The sequence below is a fragment of the Neofelis nebulosa genome, chromosome 10 (genome assembly GCF_028018385.1).
Source record: "Neofelis nebulosa isolate mNeoNeb1 chromosome 10, mNeoNeb1.pri, whole genome shotgun sequence".
NCBI lineage: Eukaryota > Metazoa > Chordata > Mammalia > Carnivora > Felidae > Neofelis > Neofelis nebulosa.
This window is the reverse complement of record NC_080791.1, coordinates 40,486,963-40,508,013: the sequence shown is the minus strand read 5'-3', so window position 1 is coordinate 40,508,013 and position 21,051 is coordinate 40,486,963. Positions and strand designations below refer to the sequence as shown.

Sequence of the window (21,051 nt, the reverse complement as noted above, 5' to 3'; positions counted from 1 at the left end):
CAAAAACAAAAACCACAAAAAAACAACCCAACAGTGTACAGGTTTGTAATTGCCAAAATTTGATGGTTAAAACACGTTTTCAAGTAAAAAAACAAAAAAATGAAACTAGCAATTGTGTTTACCCTTTTTAAGTGCTTCCTTTTATTCGCCTCCAGTTAATTACTCATGTGGAACCTAGTCATATTTTGCAGGGGATGGTGTTTTCTTCAGACACTTCTTATCTCCAGAGAGACTTCCACTGGTTCTGGGGCACATGTGTTGGGATCCTCTGTAGCGACTTACTGGACACATACCCTGTAGGGATTTTCCCTGGTGAGAAAGAACACAGCCCTGGAGGCTTGGAAAACAAGGGCCATTGAGCCCCACCTCTGCAGAAATACCTCCTAAACACCTCCCCACACCTTCTAGACAGCTTCTCCAGTACTTGTCTCCCTAAACAAAAAAGTCAAAAACTTTGGAGCACAATTAGTACTTGAGTTTTCCTCCAAAAAGCTCTTGAAAATTTTCCATACAGAGTAAACATCAAAATATATACAGAAGTTGGGGGATTGGGCAATGAGTTTTTGTTTCTGTTTTGTTTTGTTTTGTTTTTTAGAGCGAGAGACTGGGGGGACAAGAGTGCATGGGCAGGGGGAGGCACAGAGAGAGAGAAAGAGAGGAAGAACGAATCTTAATGAGGCTCCACGCCCAGACCCAGTGCTGAGTCTGTCATGGGGGGCTCAATCTCAAACGTGAGATCATGACCTGAGCCAAAATCAAGTCGGATGCTTAACGGACTAAGCTGCCCAGGTGCCCCTACAAATTGATACTTTGAAGAGGAAGTGACATTACAAGAAGTTAGCTTGTGAGCAGGAAGGACTCCAGAAGGGGAAGGGCACTCTCTGCCTTGCGTTGGTGGGGCAGGGCTGGGGCCTCCTGTCAGAAGGCCCTGGCTGAACCCCAGCAGCAAAAAGTCCCCTTCCCCAGCCCCAGGGGCTCTCGCTAGATGCTAGAGTGGGTCCTGCCTACACCTGCAGCAAAGTGCCCACCCCACCCCTACCAGAATCCTGGAGCCACTCTGCAGGGTGGGTCCCAGCTAGGCATCCAGTGTCTCCTTACTGGAAATCCTTACTGTGCTGGCAGAGTTAGGTGTACTGAGATCCTCTGGTTCTTCGTGCACCCCACAGTGGTGCCCAGGAAATACTGAACCACTAACTGGGTAAAAGAAGGGGTGCGGCAGTTTGGTGCACTGGCCACGTCCTAGTTACAAATGCTCCAATCATGGCTGATTTGAAACTACTAAGGTAATGTGAACAGGCTTACAAATTTCCGGGAGGCTAACCAATAGTGGCTCTCACAAGCCAGTATGAGCCAGTCCCAGTTTTTACCTCCCGCTCCCGGACTAGACCATAAGCTTCTTGAGAGCAGAGTCCTGTCTTCACTCTCTTTGTTTCCCAGGTTCCCGGTACAATACTGGCCTTCGCTATTATGTTCTTGCTTGAGAATTTAATCGATGATGTTCCCAGCTGAATCCCCTTGACCTCATAAATCCTCCCTCATTCTGCTGAATTTAGCAACTGCAGTGAGAAGGATTTCAAGACAGACAAGCGTTGAAAATACTCCAAGTCTCCTGCCTTTCAACCCAACAGCACAGTGATATGATCATGACTTGAGCAACAGGAAAATATTCACCTCCTTGCCTTTCATGTGGCTGCCCTTAGCACATGGAGAATCTGTTTACATCTCCATCCATGCCTCAAATAGGACAGAGCAATCCAGACCTGTCAGTTAAGAAATAGCACTGGTCTGTTGGGGAAACGGGAAAAGAAAGACTTTTCATTACTGTCTTCGTTCTCTGCTGGTTCTTTTTCTGTGGCTGGGTCAGGAGTCCCTAAGACCACTCCCAGTTGTGATGATCCCCAGGACTCAGGACTCAGCATATAGTTGTGCTCACATCTATGAAATATTGCCAACCAGGGGAGCTCATTAGTCTGCCGGCAGTTTTATTGGAGGTTGATGTCACCTGCAGCCTCTGCTGGGATTTGCCAAAATTCCAGACTCCGAGAAGGAATCATACTGAAATAGTGGGGGCCCCGCCCAAAGTTCCAATCCCAGACACCAGCCAAGGGCCAACCTCGTAAGAAGGCCTTTCAGACCATAGCATCAGACCTGCCAGTCCCTGCAGACTCCCTGTGAAATTTCTACCACATGGACACTCCTCTGTGATTTGAGCAAGAGTTATCTTCACCAATCACTAGCTTTGGATAACTGCTAGTTTGGGTCCACAGCAGGGCAGTTTTCCAACCTAGATCTTCATCTTAAAGCATTTGGCCCATTTCTCAAAATTCTTCCATTTATGTCTCCATTCTTTTTTTTTTTTTTTTTTTTTTTTTAAGTAAGCTCCACATGCCCACATGGGGCTAGAACTCATGACCCTAAAATCAAGAGTCACATGCTCTACTGACTAAGCCATCCAGGCACCCCTTGTCTTCATCTTTTTGCTTGTTAAATTCTAATTAATTTTTATCCAATTATGCCTGTTTCATACTGTTTTTAATAAAGAAGATTTGGAACAGCCTAAATATCAAACAATAAATGATAACTTGGAACAAACTGGCATAAAAACTAAAACAGCCTAACAAACCAAGCAGGAACAAGTGGCTTAAAAATAGAAAATTCTAGAACAAATTTTTAGTGTTTCTTTCATTGTTTGCACTGCCCTTCCTTCCTTCATTCCTTCCCTCTTTCCTTCCTTCCTTCCTCTTGCTCCAAACCAGTGCAAGTTCATTACATAAACAAGAAAATGAAGACAGGGAAAGAAGGGCATGAAGAGCCCCTCTAGATGTCCCCAAAAACAATCACTTGTATTTTATCAGAGTATATTCTTTCAGGCCATTTTCGATCTAGATACACATCGACATGCTTTTTTAAAGGGAAATTTTTATAAATACACTTTTGGGAATTTTTTAAAATACTACCCTATGTAATACATGACTACTTGCTCATGAAAAGACAGACACAATCCAAAGGCATCCCAAACAAAGCATGGAAGGTCCCTTTCACTTTGCAACTGACAATCCCACATCTCTTCTACCTTCAAAATACCATTTCTTTAAATATATAGGGGGCATTTTTTAACACTTTATATTCAAATCATTCCCGATTGAGTGCTCTTTTGTGATGCTCCTTGATGATCGCTTTTTTACATTTTATGATCTAGCTGCCCTTCTTTGGCCCTTGGAATTCTATACAGATTCCAACACTCTTCCCTGTCACTTTCTCCGGCTTCAGGAAATCCTGCCCTGTTTGCCAAAGGCACCTGTCATTTAGTGCCCTCAGTACTTGCACAGAATTGGCACGACGTTTCGGGAACCCACAATCAGCTAGAGCCAGAACAGCACAGATATGGACTCCAGGGCTAGGCAGGAAGAGACGTTGCGCTAGAGAATATTTTTACAGGTTTTCAGTTCCTTGGTGAATACTTTCTTAGTGTGAATACTTTCTCTCGCTGCCCAGCCTAACAGTAAAGGGTTCAGATGATGAAGACTCCCTGTATATGTACAAAAACATATATGTAGATGGAGGGAGTTATACAATGGGATCCGATTGCCTGAAACTTGCTGTGTTCTGCTTTACGATCTGTCTTAGACATCTTCACAGGCTAGTGCTGTATTTTCTTAATGGCTACATTGTTCCCATACCGATGTTCATTCCATAATTCATTTAATCATGCCCCTTATGATGGACTATTTTACTGTTCAGGTATTACAGATAATGCTCCCATATACATCCTTATGCCAGTGTACACATGTGTTAGTGTTTCTGAAGGATAGATGTCTGGAAGCAGAATAATTATTTATATTTTTTTTAAGTTTATTTATTTTCTTGAGAGAGAGAGAGACAGAGAGAGCGAGCAGGGGAGGGGCAGAGAGAGACGAGAGAGAATCCCAAGGAGGCTTCACACTGTCAGCACAGAGTCTGATGCAGGGCTCGAACTCACTAACTGTGAGACCATGACGTGAGCTGAAACCAAGAGTCTGATGTTTAACAGACCAAGCCACCCAGGTTCTCCTCTGGAAGCAGAAGTTTGTAGTCAAAGAGTATGTCCATCTTTAAGTCTGAGCATTTCTCCTATTTTAATTGCCTCCAAAGTAGTTTCACCAAATAATAATCCTATCAATAGTTACACATGGTGTGCAGAAAACTATAGAACTCTGTCAAACAAGTCTGTGGAGCTGGCTCAGCATTCCAGAAGCCACGCTGCTACTCCCTAGATTCTCAGGATATCCTAGGTTGGAGACTGCTAGGCAACTTACCACACCACCATGAGAACCAACCCTGGAAGTCTCCACTTCTATAGGTACTGTCACTTGTGCTACCTGTGGACAGGGCTCACACAGGAGGGCTGGACTACCGGCTAAGAGCACCGAGAACTCATTCTTTCTGAGACACTAACCATCCAGCTCTCAGACCCCACGTTAGGACATTTCCTTTTACCAAGGAAAACATAAGCAGTTTCTATAGAGACTGAATGCTGATGTCCTTATAACATCAGGCCATGTCTGAACCATCATTATTCCACAACTTTTAGCTTTGAAAATGTCTAATCTCTGTGCTATAGAAAAGCTCAAAGGAATCCTTAAAAGGTGACTCTCCATATGAGCTTGCATAAGTTGAAAGCAAAGAAGCTTGCATCAGTTGAAAGCAAAGAAAGCACATTCAGAGGAACCATAATGCGTCCCTCTGGAGGCTGTTAGGTCTACCTCCTTGCTCCTCAAATTCCGGTCCACAGACCAGCAGCACCGGTTCTCACCAGTGATCTCACCAGAGATCTCCCCAGCGTGTTAGAATACGGAGTCCCAGACCCATTAATGCACATTAATGTCTGGGAAGCACAGCAAGACTTTTGACTTAGACTCTAATACACTAGCCTAGTGTGAACTTGAGTGAGCTACTTAATCGCTATGTACTTTAGTTGCTACTCTATAAGATAGTAGGTTATAAGAAACAGGAATGCAATTCATGCAAAGAGCTTAGTACAGTGTCTGAAAATAACAAGCACTCAAATGGTAGCCACATATTATTTTTCCTATTTTCATTCAGGTTCCACTGCGCAGAAGGGGCTTTAATCATTTCCGGGGGCCCATCTCATCTGGCTACTAGAGAAACAGTTCAGCTCAGAATGATTAAAACTATTAATAAAAAAGAAAAATCATTTGCGTTCAAGCTCAGGTGTTCTCTGGAGTCATGCTTTCTGAGAACACTCTTCGGCACATTATCAGGCATCTTGTTTAAATAAATGTGTTTTGCACAGATGGGGGCTTTGATGCGGACACCTATCGGTACGGAGTTCTTCATCTTTCCCGTCTGGTCCGGGCATTTCCTAATGAAGTTGAGTCCCTGATCAATCCCGGGTCCTACTTCTTGAGGCAGAGATTTAAGGCTGTATCATTTTTGTGACCCAGAAAGAAATAGCATTTAACTGGGTCGCAAAGGAATTCGGTGACAGGTGACAAGACCTTGGTGTGTGGGAAGACTAACGGTGGGCATGCTAGTTCTAAGTGGTCGGAAATTGGCTCTGAGAGGAATGAGATTAAAATGACCAAAAGGGCAACAACTTTGGGACAAAACTGAAAGGCCATGATAAGATTTACCGTGTAAATAAGTCACCTAACACAGAAAAAAGCTTGGGCTCTCAGCACACAGGGACTTTTTGCAGGTCTCAGAATATAATTAATCAAGAATTCAGGGTACAAGGGAATTAGAGAAACCGTAACCTGGAGGCATGCTGCTGAATTATTCTGATTATTTTTAACAATGAGAAAATTTAATTTTCCATCGTGTAGGCATAGATTTGAAATTTGGGTAATGTGACGAGCAACGTTCCTACAGTGCAGTCAGCAAATTAAACTGTTTCTTTTGATTTGGATTTTCCAGCAAAAATCAGGATCACGTGATCGAATCTGAATCACGGAAATGATTGTCAGAGCTGGAAAATACTTGAGAGAAAAATGTACAGATTACAATTGATTCTTGAGTCTTAACACTAAGCTGCCCTTTGTAATTAGTGTGAGTGTGTGTATGTGTGTGTGTGTGTGTGTGTGTGTGTGTGTGTGTGTGTGAATCTATTGCATTATTTGATGTTATGTACTGGGATCAGGGAGATGAATAAATTATTCCTATATATATAATGGAGGCAAGGTCAAATTACCAACAAATTACATTTTCTTTGACAGAAAGAGGCTGTCAACACTTTTTAGTCTCCAATTAGTACTCATAGAGTTAAAAATGAAGAGCTGAATTCACTTTTTGATGAACCCAGCATTCACAGAAGACAGGCTGCAACCCACTGCTCTTGAATTACCCATTTTTCACATTATTCAGGCATTGCTTATTAATATTTCCAAGTGTACTTTTCATGCTTTTTATTAGCACATCAGTTATTCAATACGCATTTGCAGACCATTACGGTAATTTTCCAAATATCTATTGCCTCATTTTGTACCTGTAATATCCCTACTTTAATTGTGCTCTCAAAATTTCTGAGGGCCTCACCCAAAGCATAGTTTTGGTTTCAGAGAGACTCGGTGTGACTTCCTCTGTTGTGGGTTGAATGTGTTCCCTAAAAAGCTATGTTAAAGTCCTAGCTTTGGGAGCCTGTGAAAGTGACCTTATTTGTAAATAGGCTCATGGCAGATATAAGCAAGTTAAAATGAAGCAATACTGGATTCGGTGGCCCCTATTCCGATATAACAATTGTCTTCATAAGAAGAGGAAAACAGACACAGACACACACACAAGGGAACATGCATCTGAAGGTGGGGAGAGACTGAAGTGCCAGGTCTCAAGCCAAGAAGCCCAAGGATTGTCAGAACGACCAGAAACTAGAAGAGAGGGTCAGAACAGATTTTCCCTCAGAAATTCCAGGACAAGGGGCACCTGGGTGGCTCAGTCAGTTAAGCCTTCGACACTTGATCTCAGCTCAGGTCTTGGTCTCAGGTCGTGAGTTCAAGCCCAGAGTTGGACTCGGTGCTGGGCATGAAGCTTACTAGAAAGAAAGAAGAAAGAAAGAAAGAAAGAAAGAAAGAAAGAAAGAAAGAAAGAAAAAGAAAGAAAGAAACGGAAAAGAAAAGAAAAGAAGAAAAGAAAAGAAAAGAAAAGAATAAAAAAGAAAGAAAAGAAAAGAAAAGAAAAAGAAACTCCAGAAGAAACTAACTCTGCTGACCCTTAGATTTTGAAAACTCATGTTAACAAACCATATCTGCCTTGCAGAACTGGGGCAGTATTTAAATGAGATCCCTCTACTAGGTGCCGATACAAGTGTTGTGCACGCTGATTCTAGCTTCAGTTCAAGGAAGCCTAGACAAGGGCACCTGGGTGACTCAGTCGGTTAAGCATCAGACTTCGGCTCAGGTCATGATCTCACGGTTGGTGGGTTCGAACCCCATGTTGAGCTCTGTGCTGACAGCTCAGAGCCTGGAGCCTGCTTTGGATTCTGTGTCTCCCTCTCTCTCTGCCCCTCCCCTACTGGTGCACATGTGCACACGCGTTCTCTCTCTCTCAAAAATAAATACACATTTAGAAAAAAAGAAAAATTTAAGGAGGCCTAGACGCTAAGAAACAAGCCCAGCAAAGATAAACAACTGTCTTCTTCAGAAAAAAAGATCTCACCTGTTTTTCCATTTTGATTGACATTTTTTTGACTGATAAGCAACAAAAGCAATACTAAGTAAGCTTTTGTTGGGGGAGAGGAGAACTCCCCATACTTCTACAACCCTCGTGATTTCTGTTTTTATTTTCCATTTATTTTCTTTTCCATTATTACTTTACAGTAATACAGTAATTCAGCGATTGATTTGCATAATTTTTTGCAGCTGTAATCACAGTGTTGACATCATTTTTATATTCATATCCTATTCTTTCGTTCTGTGTATTTAGATATTTTTCTTGCTTTTACAAAGTTATCGTATTTAACTTTTCATGATTTGCTTTCTTTTTTATTTTTCTTTTTGACTTGCTTTCTGTATATTTGAGGGCCATTGATGAGTTCAAGGAAGATAGAGCTTCTAAGTTTGGAGACCAAATGGGGGAGGAGATGGGGATCCTTCACCTGCACCCCCTTCCCCTGGACATTCCCAGATGGTGGGCCTGTCCACTAGGGTGGGAGGGTCTTATTTTAGAGAATGAGAGGCCTTGGGAGACCTGGAGACTAGGGCCTAGCCCCTGTTGGTCACAAGGAACGGATGCTTTCCAAATCTACATACCTTTTCTCCAGAAGAATTGGCTCATGTGGCTGTGGAGGTTTGCTGGGTCCAAAGTCTTATGAGGTGGGGTAGGATAGGCCAGGAGCCTGAAGACTCAGGGAAGAGTTGCTGTGCAAGTCCAAATGCAATTGGCTGGCAGAATTCCTTCTTGCTCTGGGGAGGTAAGTCTTTGTTCTATTAAGGCTTTCTACTGGTTAGATGAGACCCACCCATGTTATGGATTGTAATCTACTTTAGTCAAAGTCCACTGATTTAAATGTTAATCTTATCCAAAAACACCTTCAGTAAATAGTATTTGAAGGGTGCCTAGATGGCTCAGTCAGTAGAACATGCAACTCTTGATCTTGGGGTTGTGAGTTCAAGCCCCACATTGAGTGCAGAGATCACTTAAAAACAAAATCTCTAAAGGGGTGCCTGGGTGGTTCAGTCAGTTAAGCATCTGACTCGACTTCAGCTCAGGTCATGATCTCACGGTTCATGGGTTTGAGCACCACATGAGGCTTTGCGCTGGCAGTGTGGAGCCTGCTGGGGATTCTCAATCTCTCTCTCTCTCTCTCTCTCTCTCTCTCTCTCTCTCCTCCTTCCCCCATTTGTGTGCTCTGTCTCTGTCAAAATAAATGAATAAATTAAAAAAATAAAAATAAAATCGGGGCGCCTGGGTGGCTCAGAGCCTGGAGCCTGCTTCTGATTCTGTGTCTCCCTCTCTCTCTACCCCTCCCCTGCTCACACTCTCTCTCTGTCTTTCAAAAATAAATAAATGTAAAAAAATAATAATAATAATAAAAATAAAAATGTAAAAAAATAATAAAATCGTTAAAATAGAAAAGAATATTTTGCCAAAATGTTTGACCAAAAATATTTTTATTTTAAGTAATCTATACATGTTTTAAATCAGAAGATGAAGAAAGCTAAACTCTTTCTTATTCCCAACATAACTTCCCCGATATATAATAATATACAATGATCTCAAATGTAATCGTTTGGTGCATATCCTTCCAGCCTTTTTTCTATAATGAAGTGTAAATATAAATGTGTGAAATTTGTTATACAAATATGGGATCCAACTGTTCTGAAACTTGCCTTTTCTACTTCACGGGAGTCCCTGGATTCCTTCCTGTAATCAATACATTGTTTTAGCAGCTGCGTAATATCCCGCTGTATGGAAGCACCTTAATTTACTCTTATTGATGGTCCTCTTATTGATGGATATGTGGCATAATTTGCAGTTTGGAACTGTCACAAACAACATTGTAGTGTATGTTGCGGAACATATCTTAGCAACCCTGTGCAAGTATATTGTACAATAGAGATCTAATAGTGAAATTATCATATCAAAGCATATACCTATTTTAGATATTGCTGGATATTGTCAAATAGATGCTTAAGAAGTGTTTGTGGGGGCGCCTGGGTGGCTCAGTCAGTTAACCGTCCGACTTCGGCTCAGGTCATGATCTCACGGTCCGTGAGTTCGAGCCCCGCATCGGGCTCTGTGCTGACAGCTCAGAGCCTGGAGCCTGTTTCAGATTCTGTGTCTCCCTCTCTCTCTGCCCCTCCCCTGTTCATGCTCTGTCTCTCTCTGTCTCAAAAATAAATAAACGTTAAAAAAAAAATTAAAAAAAAAAAAAAGAAGTGTTTGTGGAGTTGAAAGACTCAGAGTTCTAAAGCAAAGACAGCAGAGAAGGAAAGGAGAGAGGAAAGGAAGGGGAAGAAAAGAAGAGAGATTAGAAGAGACACAGACAAAGTTTTGATACCGACTACATTTGGCCAAGCTGGTGCTGTAGACAGTACATTGTGTCTATGAGGTAGACTCTAGAAGACAGGGCTCTTTTGTCATTGAGCCAACAGAGCCTGATAAAAAAAAGATGCTGGATAGATAAATATTTGTTGAATAAATGGTACAAAGAAAATCAAGACCCACTGAGTTTAAGTAAAATAAGACATGAAACGTATGTTGTATGTCTTACGCCCTCAGTACATGGTGGCTGCCTCTATAATAGCAGATACTAAATTATGCTGTCACTAAACATTGGAAGAGTAAGTGTTTTTCTAAATATTTTATCTAGTTTTGAAGGAGTGCAAGTGGGGGAGGGGCAGTGAGAAAGGGATACAGAGGATCTAAAGTGGGCTCTGTGCTGACAGCAGCGTGCCCCATGCAGGGCTTGAACTTACGAACCGTGAGATCATGACCTGAGTCAAAGTCAGACATTCAACCGACTGAGCCACCCAGGTGCCCCTACGTATTGGAATGGTGAGTAAACCCCAGTGTGATGCCTGCGGAGCAAGTGACTTCCCATTGCCTCATAGAGGGTGTCCTTGGCTGAGGGACATCATCTAGAAAAAGTAGGATTCGGCCTCTATGCTTGGATTGAAAGTCACACAAGGACAGGCTCAAATACCCAAGAGCAGCCTATTTGGGAGTAAGCAAGGCAAGGGGTCCTCAAAGACTTGAGTGTGGTCTCAGCCCCCATTTTTCACTGAGGCTCTGGTTGCCAGCTTTATGTGGCGTAAAGGGAGGAACACAAATGTTTTCTTGTGTACGATCTCCTCTTACAATGAACACCCCAGTGTTCGTCACAATATGAGAAGAAAGTGGCACAGCCGCTGTGCGGGGTGTGCCCCACACCCAGGAGCTGCGGCAATTACACCATTTCGGATAATTGTCTTGTAATTGCTGCTGTGATTTAAAATCTAACGCTATCCTCCAATTGTTCTGATGTCTTCTCATGAATAATGCAATCGTCTCAGGAGCCCTCCGCCAGTTTCTCATTTAGATTGGCCCTGTGTTTGAGTTATGCACCATTGTCTCACACACCATTGTCTCTCAAAACTAATGTGGCAGAGACAATACAGGGAATAATTAGGACTTGGCTAATTACGGGAAATGGGAATGTAAGTGAGGAAGGTATGAAGTTCTTCCTCTGAAAATATTTTCCACCCCCACTTGGCCTCTGGGTAAATAAGAGGAGGGCAGATTTCTCTTTGAAGGCCTACTGCTATTTCCGAATGCTGGCCATGCTCCTTCTGTCTGATATGGTAAGAGCTTTCTTTTTGGAACGGAAGGAAAACAGATTTCTCCGTAGGGTGACTTCTCTCCGTGGCACTGTGTTGTCATCAAATGCAAACAGCTCTGTAAACATGAGCCGGCACATCTCCCTACAATGCCAAAATACCAATTGTTTCAATGAATGGGCAATGACAGCTTGGATTTCTGTTTCTGGAATCTGGGCCTTGGTTTAATAGAACCAGAAGAAATCAATTGTGTTCAGACAAATGACAATTGGGTCATTTTAGAATTTCAATTTAGCTTCTACCAAGGGAAGGGACCATCTCAGTCTGGTAGAGTCTTGATCACTTATTTCCATGTCAATGACATGATGCCCTCACTATGAGGCCCTCTCAGCCCTAATGAAAGTGGCGGGGTACCTCGACCACCTCCCAGCAAATGGAAGTAATCAGGTCATGTGTAGTCACTGTGGGGCTTCTCATGTTAGGGCCCAACGTGAGTATCTCAGTCAGTTCAAAGCCTGTATTTCTCATTTAGAAGAAAAGCATTCACATGAGCACTTTATGGCTTCTCTCTGCCTTCATCACATCAAGGCCTGCCCACCTTAGCATTCCCAATCTGCACACCGGCATACTGCCCTCCTGCTCCCCTCTGGGCCTTTGTACATGCTGTTTTGTTTTTTCAAGTCAGTACAGTATTTTCAAGAAGGTTTTTTTTTTTTTTTGATTCCCCAATCTCCGTTGCTGCCCTTATGTTCTTCCATAGCCTCCCGAAGTTAGCCATATCATAGATTTCTCGCATCATATTATAGTTTTCTATCTACTTATTCTCCTTGCCAAACTATGACATGTGGGTGGGCAGGACTAAGTGTTCCATCCAGCTCGGCCATGTTTGTCTTCATTGAACATCTGGTAAAAGACAAGATGAGTAAAGAAATACGTGGGCTGGGCTAGGCAGCATGCCCTCCAGGAAAGGGGGTGCCCAAGGACTTCAGAGTGTTCTGATGTGATTTGTGGTCTGTAGGATAGTTTTATTCTACAGAGTAGAGGCGGCTGTTTAATGTCTGAAGGAACCTAATTGGGGCTGCACACGCTAGAAATGGTTATTTAATGTTTGATCAGTACTCCGAAGCCCCCGCGGCAGGTGGAAGTGGTTGGAGGGCAGGGGAAATGGTTCTTACCAGGAGCCTCAGGCAAGTCAGGCTCACCCAGTTAGCACCAGAGTTTGTTGTTTGTCGTAAGGGAGTTTAGTGAAGATTTTTCGGTGGTGAAACCGGTAGAGCTGATGTAGAAGTTGACAGGAGCTATTACCTAGGCACCTTCCTGGATGAACAGGTGAGCCCAACAGCCTCTACCCTTTGAAGTGACAGCCAGGGCCTAGGGACTCTATCCTATATTGAGTCATTTTCGGGGGATTCTGTCCCCCACTAAAAGCCTAGCTGAAGCCTACTGCCTGCGTGCAAGGTGCTTGTCAGGAAAGACAAGGACAGATTGCGGGCGCTTCACTGTAAGGCAGGCACGCATGCCTGTTCGATGTCTGCTAACAGGTGTATGTGCGGGACAATTCCGTGCGAGGCCTGCTCCATTGTACCAACCTGTCTCAAGACCAGGCGGGGGGAAATCCAACAAGGGGAGGCCCCCCATACCTGCCAACAAAGAACCGAATAACTGTGACTGACCAATTATTAGATCCATTTGCAACTTTGTGTTGAGGACTAAATGAGGGGTTCCTAGACCAGGAGGCTTACTCTGCAGGTAAAACGCCGGAGCTCTCACATACTGGTGCACTGCTACAGCCAGGGTCAGGCGCAAAGCCTCAGCCAGCTCTGGCAGTGCTCACAGAAGCGCTCTTGGGGTTTCTAGCGGGACGAGGTTCCCTCTACGACGGGCGGCGTTTCCTGCCACCTCGGTGAGGAATTACTGAGTAGCGAACATAACATAGTACTTGGGAGGGTTCATCATATTTTTAGTTTTCTTTTCAAACTGATTTTTTAAGGCATTCTTGAGAAACAAGCATGATTATTCTTGAGAACTGAGAGTAAATTGGCATCCACAGTCATTCACTTCTTTCAACAGACATGTTGACACTCATTCATTCACTATTCAACAAGTACTTCTTGAGTACGTATCAGGGACCCACACGATGCAAAGTTGCAACTTGAGCTCCCTGATCACTTGAAGCAAAGCTGCGGTTGTGATTCGTAGAATTCTTAATAAGGACTTCGAAGGACAGAAAGGACTGGCCATTTTGCACAGGCAGCAGGAGGGGGTGGGCGATCTGCATTCTATCTCCATAGCAGCTTCTGAACACGTCTGCTTCCCCAAGCCAGGCGGGGTGGTCTTTGATGACACTGACAGGCTTGAGGTGCTCCAAAGCTTGGTCCAGGTCCCATTAAGCAGATTTGTGCTGACAACAGCTGGCATTTGACAAGTTTCTCAGCCTGCAGACAGGTGACTTTCTTGATGCCTGATGCGGTGACAGCTCTGATAGGCCATCCTGTTATTTCCAGGTTTGTGCCGGACCTGGGGTTTCCCTGGGTATTTGCACTTGAGAGGGAACCAACCTGACAGGCATGGACAGGTAATGTTATTGATCGGTGAGAAGAGGCCACTACACTCTTAGTCTAAATCTTGGACATCAAAGTCTCAGGGAAGGGCAGGAAGTAATATTCCCAACCTGGCTTCAGAAAGGGCTCCATAGGAAGAAGTAAAACTTTCACTGTTTGCAGGTGACATGACACTATATATAGAAAACTCTCAAGACTCCACCAAAAACTACTAGAACCGATCGATGAATTCAGTAAGGTCACAGGATACAAAGTTAATACGTGGAAATCTGTTGCGTTTCTATACACTAATAATGAAGCAGCAGAAAGAGAAATCAAGAGAAGAATCCCATTTACAATTGCAACAAAAATAATAAAATACTTAGGAATAAACTTAACCAAAGAGGTGAAAGGCCTGTACTCTGAAAACTATAAAATACTGATGAAAGAAATTGAAGATGACACTAACAAATGGAAAGATATCCCATGCTCATGGATTAGAAGAACAAATATCATTAAAATGTCCATACGACCCAAAGCAATCTACTTATTTAATGCAATCTCTATCAAAACACCAGCAGCATTTTTTTTTTCCCACAGAGCTAGAACAAACAACCCTAAAATGTGTATGGAACAAAAGACTCTAAATAGTCAAAGCAATCTTGAAAAAGAAGAACACTGGAAATATCACAATCCCAGATTTCAAGATATACTCCTCAGCATATGGTGTTGGGAAAACTGGACAGCAACATGCAGAAAAATGAACCCAGACCACTTGCTTACACCACACACAAAAATAAGCTCAAAATGGATTAAAGACCTAAATGTGAGACCTAAAACCATAAAAGTATTAGAAGAGAGCACAGGCAGTAATTTCTCATATCAACCAAAGCAACTTCTTTCCAGAGCTGTCTCCTGAGGAAGGGAAACAAAACCAAAAGTAAACTATTGAGAATAGCTATATGTATAGATGGACATCTCTGGCTTCTGAGCAGCAAAGGAAATAATCAACAACACTAAAAGACAACCTACTGAATGGGAGAAGGGGAGATGTTTGCAAATGACATCTCTGATAAGGAATTAGTATCCAAAATCTATAAAAAACTTCTATAACTCAACACCCAAAAACCACAAACAATGCAATTTAAAAAATGGGCAGAAGACATAGATATTTCATTTCTCTAAAGATGACATCCAGATACATGGCCGACAGACACGTGAAAAGATGCTCAACATCACTCATCTTCAGGGAAATGCAAGTCAAAACCACAATGAGATATCACCTCACACCCATCAGAGTGACTAAAATCAAAAACACAAGAAACAACCGGTATTGGCGAGGATGTGGAGAAAAAGGAACTCTTGTGCACTGTTGGTGGGAATGCAAACTGGTGCAGCCACTGTGGAAGACAGTATAGAGATTCCTCAAAAAGTTAAAAATAGAACTGCCATGCGATCCAGTAATTCTATACTGGGTATTTACTCAAGTATGAAAACACTAATTCAAAAAGATACATGTACCCCTGTTTATAGCAACATCATTTACAATAACCAAGTTATGAAAGCAGCCCAACTATCCATTGATAGATAAATAGATAAAGATGTGGTATTTATATGCAATAGAATACTACTCAGTCATAAAAAAAAAATTAAATCTTGCCACTTGCAGCAACATGGATGGATCTAGAGTTTAATGCTACGTGAGAAAGTCAATCAGAGAAGGTATTAAATGTCACTCATACATGAAATTTAAGAAACAAAATGAACCAAGAAAAGGGGAAAACCTGAGAAACAGCCTGTAAACTATAGAGAACAAACCAATGGCTACCAGAGGGGAGGTAGGTGGGTAGATGGGTGAAACAGGTGAAGGGGATTAAGAACACCCTTACTGAGTACTGAGTACCATCGAGTAATGTATAGAATGGTTGAATCATGACATTGTACACCTGAAATATAACATTGTATGTTAACTGTACTGTAATTTAAGCTGTTAAAAAAAAAAAAAAAGGACTCTACAGTCCTTCCAGGCCCTGACACGTTTTACGAGCACTCTCCACATTTGTAAGACTAATGGTTTTTCCGATAAAGAATTGATTGCAGGGGCGCCTGGGTGGCGCAGTCGGTTAAGCGTCCGATTTCAGCCAGGTCACGATCTCACGCACGGTCCGTGAGTTCGAGCCCCGCGTCAGGCTCTGGGCTGACGGCTCGGAGCCTGGAGCCTGTTTCCGATTCTGTGTCTCCCTCTCTCTCTGTCCCTCCCCCGTTCATGCTCTGTCTCTCTCTGTCCCAAAAAATAAAAAAATAAACGTTGAAAAGAAAAAAAAAAAATTAAAAAAAAAATTGATTGCAATCGCACAGTTGATTATTTCCTTCTAGCAGGCAGGGTCCACATGCCTGTCCTGGAACCTCCAAGTAGATGCTTATGGGCAAGGAGTTGTACTTCCATGTATGGAGGACTCCCCCGACTATCTTAGCCTCTCCCTTCTCTTCACACCAGCATCTTAGCTGCCAATCCACCTCTACTTCTCATAGAAGCTCTACCTTTCTAATCCCTTGGGCCAAAATCCCAGATGTCAACTGACTTACCTTCTGCATACCGTCCACTCAATTTTTAGAAATGCATCAGCTTGTAAGTACTTTTAGAACCTTTACAAAATACTTCCAGAATTTACCACTTAACCCCATGATTACCAGCCTGGTCCAAGTCACCACCTTGTTTGCATTGTTGGAATATAGCCTTTACTGTGTGTCTTTCGTGGTCTACTCCCCAGCTCTACCATTCACCATTTGATAGTTGCCTCTGCCTCTAACTAGGTCAAGTCCATGGGGTGAGAGCAGCATCTCACATACGGGAAGGGCCAGTATTTAATAAATGGATAAAGAACGTACCACTGGCAGACCTTGGGGACCTGACTCCCAGCAAATGTTGAAAGAACACATAATTTAGCTTAAGGTCCATGAGATGTTATCCTGTTGCGTTCATGAAGTTAGGAAGCAAAGACCACAGAACTATATCCCTTCACTCCTTGCCCTCTAGGCATATTAATATTGACCTGACCCAGACTAACGTGTTGGGCAGCAGCTTGAGCCCAAGCTTCCAAGGGAGCAGCTTGGGGGTTTCCACCCCATTCTCGGCCGAGTGATCTTGATGTTTACTCTTCTATCAGGATTCTGGGAAATAAAGCCAGTAGTACCAGGAACCACACAGCAGTGCTGGACTGACCCACTGGCACTGAGATCCTGTCCTATGCCATTGTAAGTGTACTTTTCACATCCCAGAACAATTCAACTTCCCCACAGGGAGAACAGGTCAGAAGCGATTAAGTTTGAGGGAAATGAGAAAGGACAGGATGGAGCCCTGCCTGAGAATGAGGGACAGGACCCTGAATCGTCTTCACAACCCAGGGCGTAAGTGCTTTGAAGCCAGTGGGCACTATCTTTTTTTACTGTTTGAGAGAGAGAGAGAGAGAACAAGTTGGGGAGGGGCAGAGAGGGAGAGAGGATCCCAAGCAGCTGAGAATCCGTGCTTGTCAGCGAGCCCAACACAGGGCTCCGATCTCATGAACTGTGAGCTGAAACAGTCAAACGCTTAACCGACTGAGCCTCTCAGGTGTCCTGGAAGTCAATGGGCTTTAAACTATAGTTCATTCGTGTACCTAGAGCTTCCTTGTTTACCTCCTCAGAAGAAACCAGGAGCCAGGACAGCTACTTCAGTTTTATTAATCTCATTCGGTAAATACATAGAATTTCAGTAGCTTTTATAGTGGAAGATTGCTGAGGAAACCGCATGCCTCACTTCTTGCTGGCCTTTGCTGCTGACTTGGTGACCTTGCCAGCAGATGACTTCTTATCCACAGCCTTAATAACTCCCACAGCCACTGTTTGTCTCATGTCCCGCACGGCAAAACGGCCTGGAAGAGGGATGAAGAATGAGGTTTCTGGAAAGTGATATGTAAGGAAATGCTCTTTAGTCTGTACCCTGCCCACAGGAGATAAAAGCTTTCTTCCTAAGACTCCATAGCAATCCCTGGCTCACCTAGAGGTGGGTACTCCGAGAAGGTCTCCACGCACATAGCCTTGCTGGGGACCATCTGAACAATGGCTGCGTCACCCGACTTCAGGGCCTTGGGGTTGTCCTCGAGCTTCTTGCCTGAGCGCCGGTCAATCTTTTCCTTCAGTTCGGCAAACTTGCAGGAGACGTGAACTGTATGGCAGTCCAGCACTGGGGTATAGCCAGCATGGATCTGCCCGGGGTGATTCAAGATAATCACCTGGCACGAGAGCAGGACAGAATTTGTAAGAAACATGTCACGTGATCTGGGGCCACATCTTCATGAACCTGGGGCCTAAGAAACCAGAGCTGATCCGTAAGGTAAGAAGTATTCCCACCAATGCCAGTGCTCTTAAGGTTCTTGGCGTCCTGGGCGCTCACCTGTGCCACAAAGCTGGCAGCCTCCATGGGGGGGTCATTTTTGCTGTCTCCAGCCACATATCCACGGCGTATGTCCTTTACGGACACATTCTTCACGTTGAAGCCCACGTTGTCACCGGGCAGGGCCTCAGACAGGGCCTCATGATGCATCTCCACAGACTTGACCTCTGTGGTGAGGTTTGTGGGGGCAAAGGTGACCACCATCCCAGGTTTCAGGAAGCCGGTCTCTACACGGCCCACAGGCACAGTGCCAATGCCTATCCAAGGGAAGGGAAATCAGAGCTGTCCCACACACCTCTCCCTGCCTTGAACAGGCTTCTTGGGGGGTCCCTTGGTTCTGCATTCGAGGACAAAGGGCCACCTGTGGAACTAGAATGACACACTGCATGGATCATGAGCTATTTAAACTACCTATCGCATTAGCTGGAAAGGCTGGGTGCCTTTGCACGTTGTCCTAGCTCAGAAGTTGTGGATTAAGTCAGGATTTGAACCCTGGCAGTCAGACATCAGAGCTCATTCCTTAACTTCCTAATTGCAGAGTGAAAGGTCTCCTCTCCGCCCCACCCAGCCCCTTCACCTCCAATCTTGTACACATCCTGCAGAGGGAGCCTCAGGGGCTTGTTGACTGGGCGAGTGGGTGGGAGGATGGCATCCAGAGCTTCCAGCAGAGTCACCCCGGTGGCATTTCCCTCCTTCCGTTCCACCTTCCACCCCTTGAACCAGGGCATCTGCCGAGAGAGGTAGAGCGCACGTGAGTCTGGGGCACAGTCCCAGAGCGCCCCCTCCAGGACCCACTGCACCTTGCTCCGCCCCCCACCCCCACCCCCCCAACCCCCACCCCCACCCCCCCAACCCCGCACTCACGTTGCCGCTGGGCTCCAGCATGTTGTCGCCGTACCAGCCGGAGATGGGCACGAAGGCCACGGTGGCCGGGTTGTAGCCGATCTTCTTGATGTAGGCGCTCACTTCCTTGGTGATCTCCTGGAAGCGTGTGGCGCTGTAGGCGGGCTCGGTGGAGTCCATCTTGTTGACCGCCACGATGAGCTGCTTCACGCCCAGCGTGTAGGCCAGCAGCGCGTGCTCGCGGGTCTGGCCGTTCTTGGAGATGCCAGCTTCAAACTCGCCCACGCCGCCCGCCACGATGAGCACGGCGCAGTCGGCCTGCAGGCGGGACAAGGGGCTGGGGCAGGGGGCCTCAGATGGGGCCGGGAAGCCGGCTGGCGCTCGGCAGGCCCAGATCCCTTTGTAAAGCTTAGGGGCGTGCCCCCAGAAACTTACCAAAAAAGGCCCACAGGTGACTTTCCTGCACCACCCCAGGTCCTGCCTCCCAGTGAAACTCTCATCTACTCCCACAAATGAGCTTTTAGTTCCTCCTTCCAGGAGCCCAAGGAGGCGCCTGAGGGCCTACGGCTTTACCTGGGATGTGCCAGTTATCATGTTCTTGATGAAGTCCCTGTGGCCTGGGGCATCGATGATGGTGATGTAGAACTTGTTAGTCTCAAACTTCCACAGGGAGATGTCGATGGTGATGCCACGCTCTCTCTCCGCCTTCAGCTTGTCCAGCACCCAAGCATATTTGAAGGAGCCCTTGCCCATCTGGGGAAGGGGAGGGGAGGATAGTGCATTAATGGTGAGCAGAACGGTTTATTACAGCCAACTTCAGGGCACCTTAGACCGCGGAGTGCACCCTGCTTTCTGCACTCTGCAACCTAGATGCCCCCCCCCCCACCGCGAAGGGGGACAGCCACTCCTACACACAATAGGCACCTTACCTCAGCTGCCTCTTTCTCGAACTTCTCGATGGTTCTCTTATCGATACCCCCACACTTGTAGATGAGGTGCCCGGTAGTGGTGGACTTGCCAGAGTCCACGTGGCCGATGACAACAATATTGACATGGGTCTTCTCTTTGCCCATGGTGCGGCTTCACTAGTCACTACTGGACAGACCGTGGGAGTGGGTGAGGCCAAGGTATTCCGAGCCTGCCTCCTTCCTTTATTTCCCTCCATTCTGCTTGGGTCCAACACCCCTTTCCACGTCAGTGCCTACTAGTCCAGAGTTTAAGACATGGCAGGCATAAACTGCAAAGTAAAACTAACCTACCCAGGCTCACATGCTGGGACTAGTCCCAGGGCCCTGGTTGGCACTTCCAAGAAGTCCTAGCTCATCCTTCCTCCTCAGTGAGCCTTCCCCAAATGGCCAGGGCTCAACCAACCCCTCCTCCCCAACTCCCTCCTCCATCTGATTCACTTCTAACATAAAAGACCCCGATGCTCTGTAGTTTGCTTGTTCCTTACAAGAACTCACCTCTAAAGAAAAAGAAGCAAACTAGATCCAAAGACCAGCAAGAGCTACAGCAGCTGTGACGATACCCAACGTCTTGCCTCTTGCTTTTATAAAGCTAGCACTGGACCCTCCTCCTTCTGGTTCCCACCAAATCCAAAACCAGAGCCAAGGGTTTAAAAAATGCCACTCCCTAAACTCAGTCCCAATTTAGAAGACTCCTATCTTGATTGATTGGATTTTTGGGTGAAGAGAGGGTAGACCAGGCCCACTAATCCTTTTTTAAGTAGGATTACTGGGCGTGGGGTGTGGGAGAAGGGAAAGACTGGATAAGATATAGAATACATGTGCACGTTACCGGACTTTGTGCAGATGTTCCCTCAAGACTAAGGTACGGAATGGTTGTGGCTCTTCATCCATTCAGCATTTACTGAATACAGCACCCAACACCATAGGGGAGGATGAAGATGCCCAAATTAGGAAATAGTCAAGACCTCTCTTCTGAGAAGCTCTCAGGCCCCTGGAGACATGGCAGTCGCTTCTGG

At 44.9% G+C, this 21,051-nt stretch overlaps 1 protein-coding gene across 1 annotated transcript; it reads right to left on the bottom strand.

Moving 5' to 3' along the window:
- Positions 1–17,547: 17,547 nt before the first annotated feature.
- On the bottom strand, positions 17,548–20,140 carry LOC131488564 (elongation factor 1-alpha, oocyte form-like). Its single transcript, XM_058690435.1, has 7 exons — positions 19,997–20,140; positions 19,641–19,820; positions 19,089–19,385; positions 18,802–18,952; positions 18,225–18,481; positions 17,829–18,063; positions 17,548–17,703 (listed from the first exon to the last, which is right to left on the bottom strand). Exons 1-7 carry the CDS (start codon positions 20,138–20,140, stop codon positions 17,585–17,587), a joined length of 1,383 nt encoding a protein of 460 aa, XP_058546418.1. The 3' UTR covers positions 17,548–17,584.
- Positions 20,141–21,051: the final 911 nt, after the last annotated feature.

Coding starts and splice junctions, on each gene's coding strand:
- LOC131488564 (XM_058690435.1), bottom strand. CDS start 20,140: ATGGGCAAAGAGAAGACCCATGTCAATATTGTTGTCATCGGCCACGTG. Junction 19,821..19,996: donor TCGAGAAAGAGGCAGCTGAG/GTAAGGTGCCTA, acceptor CCCCTTCCCCAG/ATGGGCAAGGGCTCCTTCAA. Junction 18,482..18,801: donor GGATGTGTACAAGATTGGAG/GTGAAGGGGCTG, acceptor TCCCTTGGATAG/GCATTGGCACTGTGCCTGTG.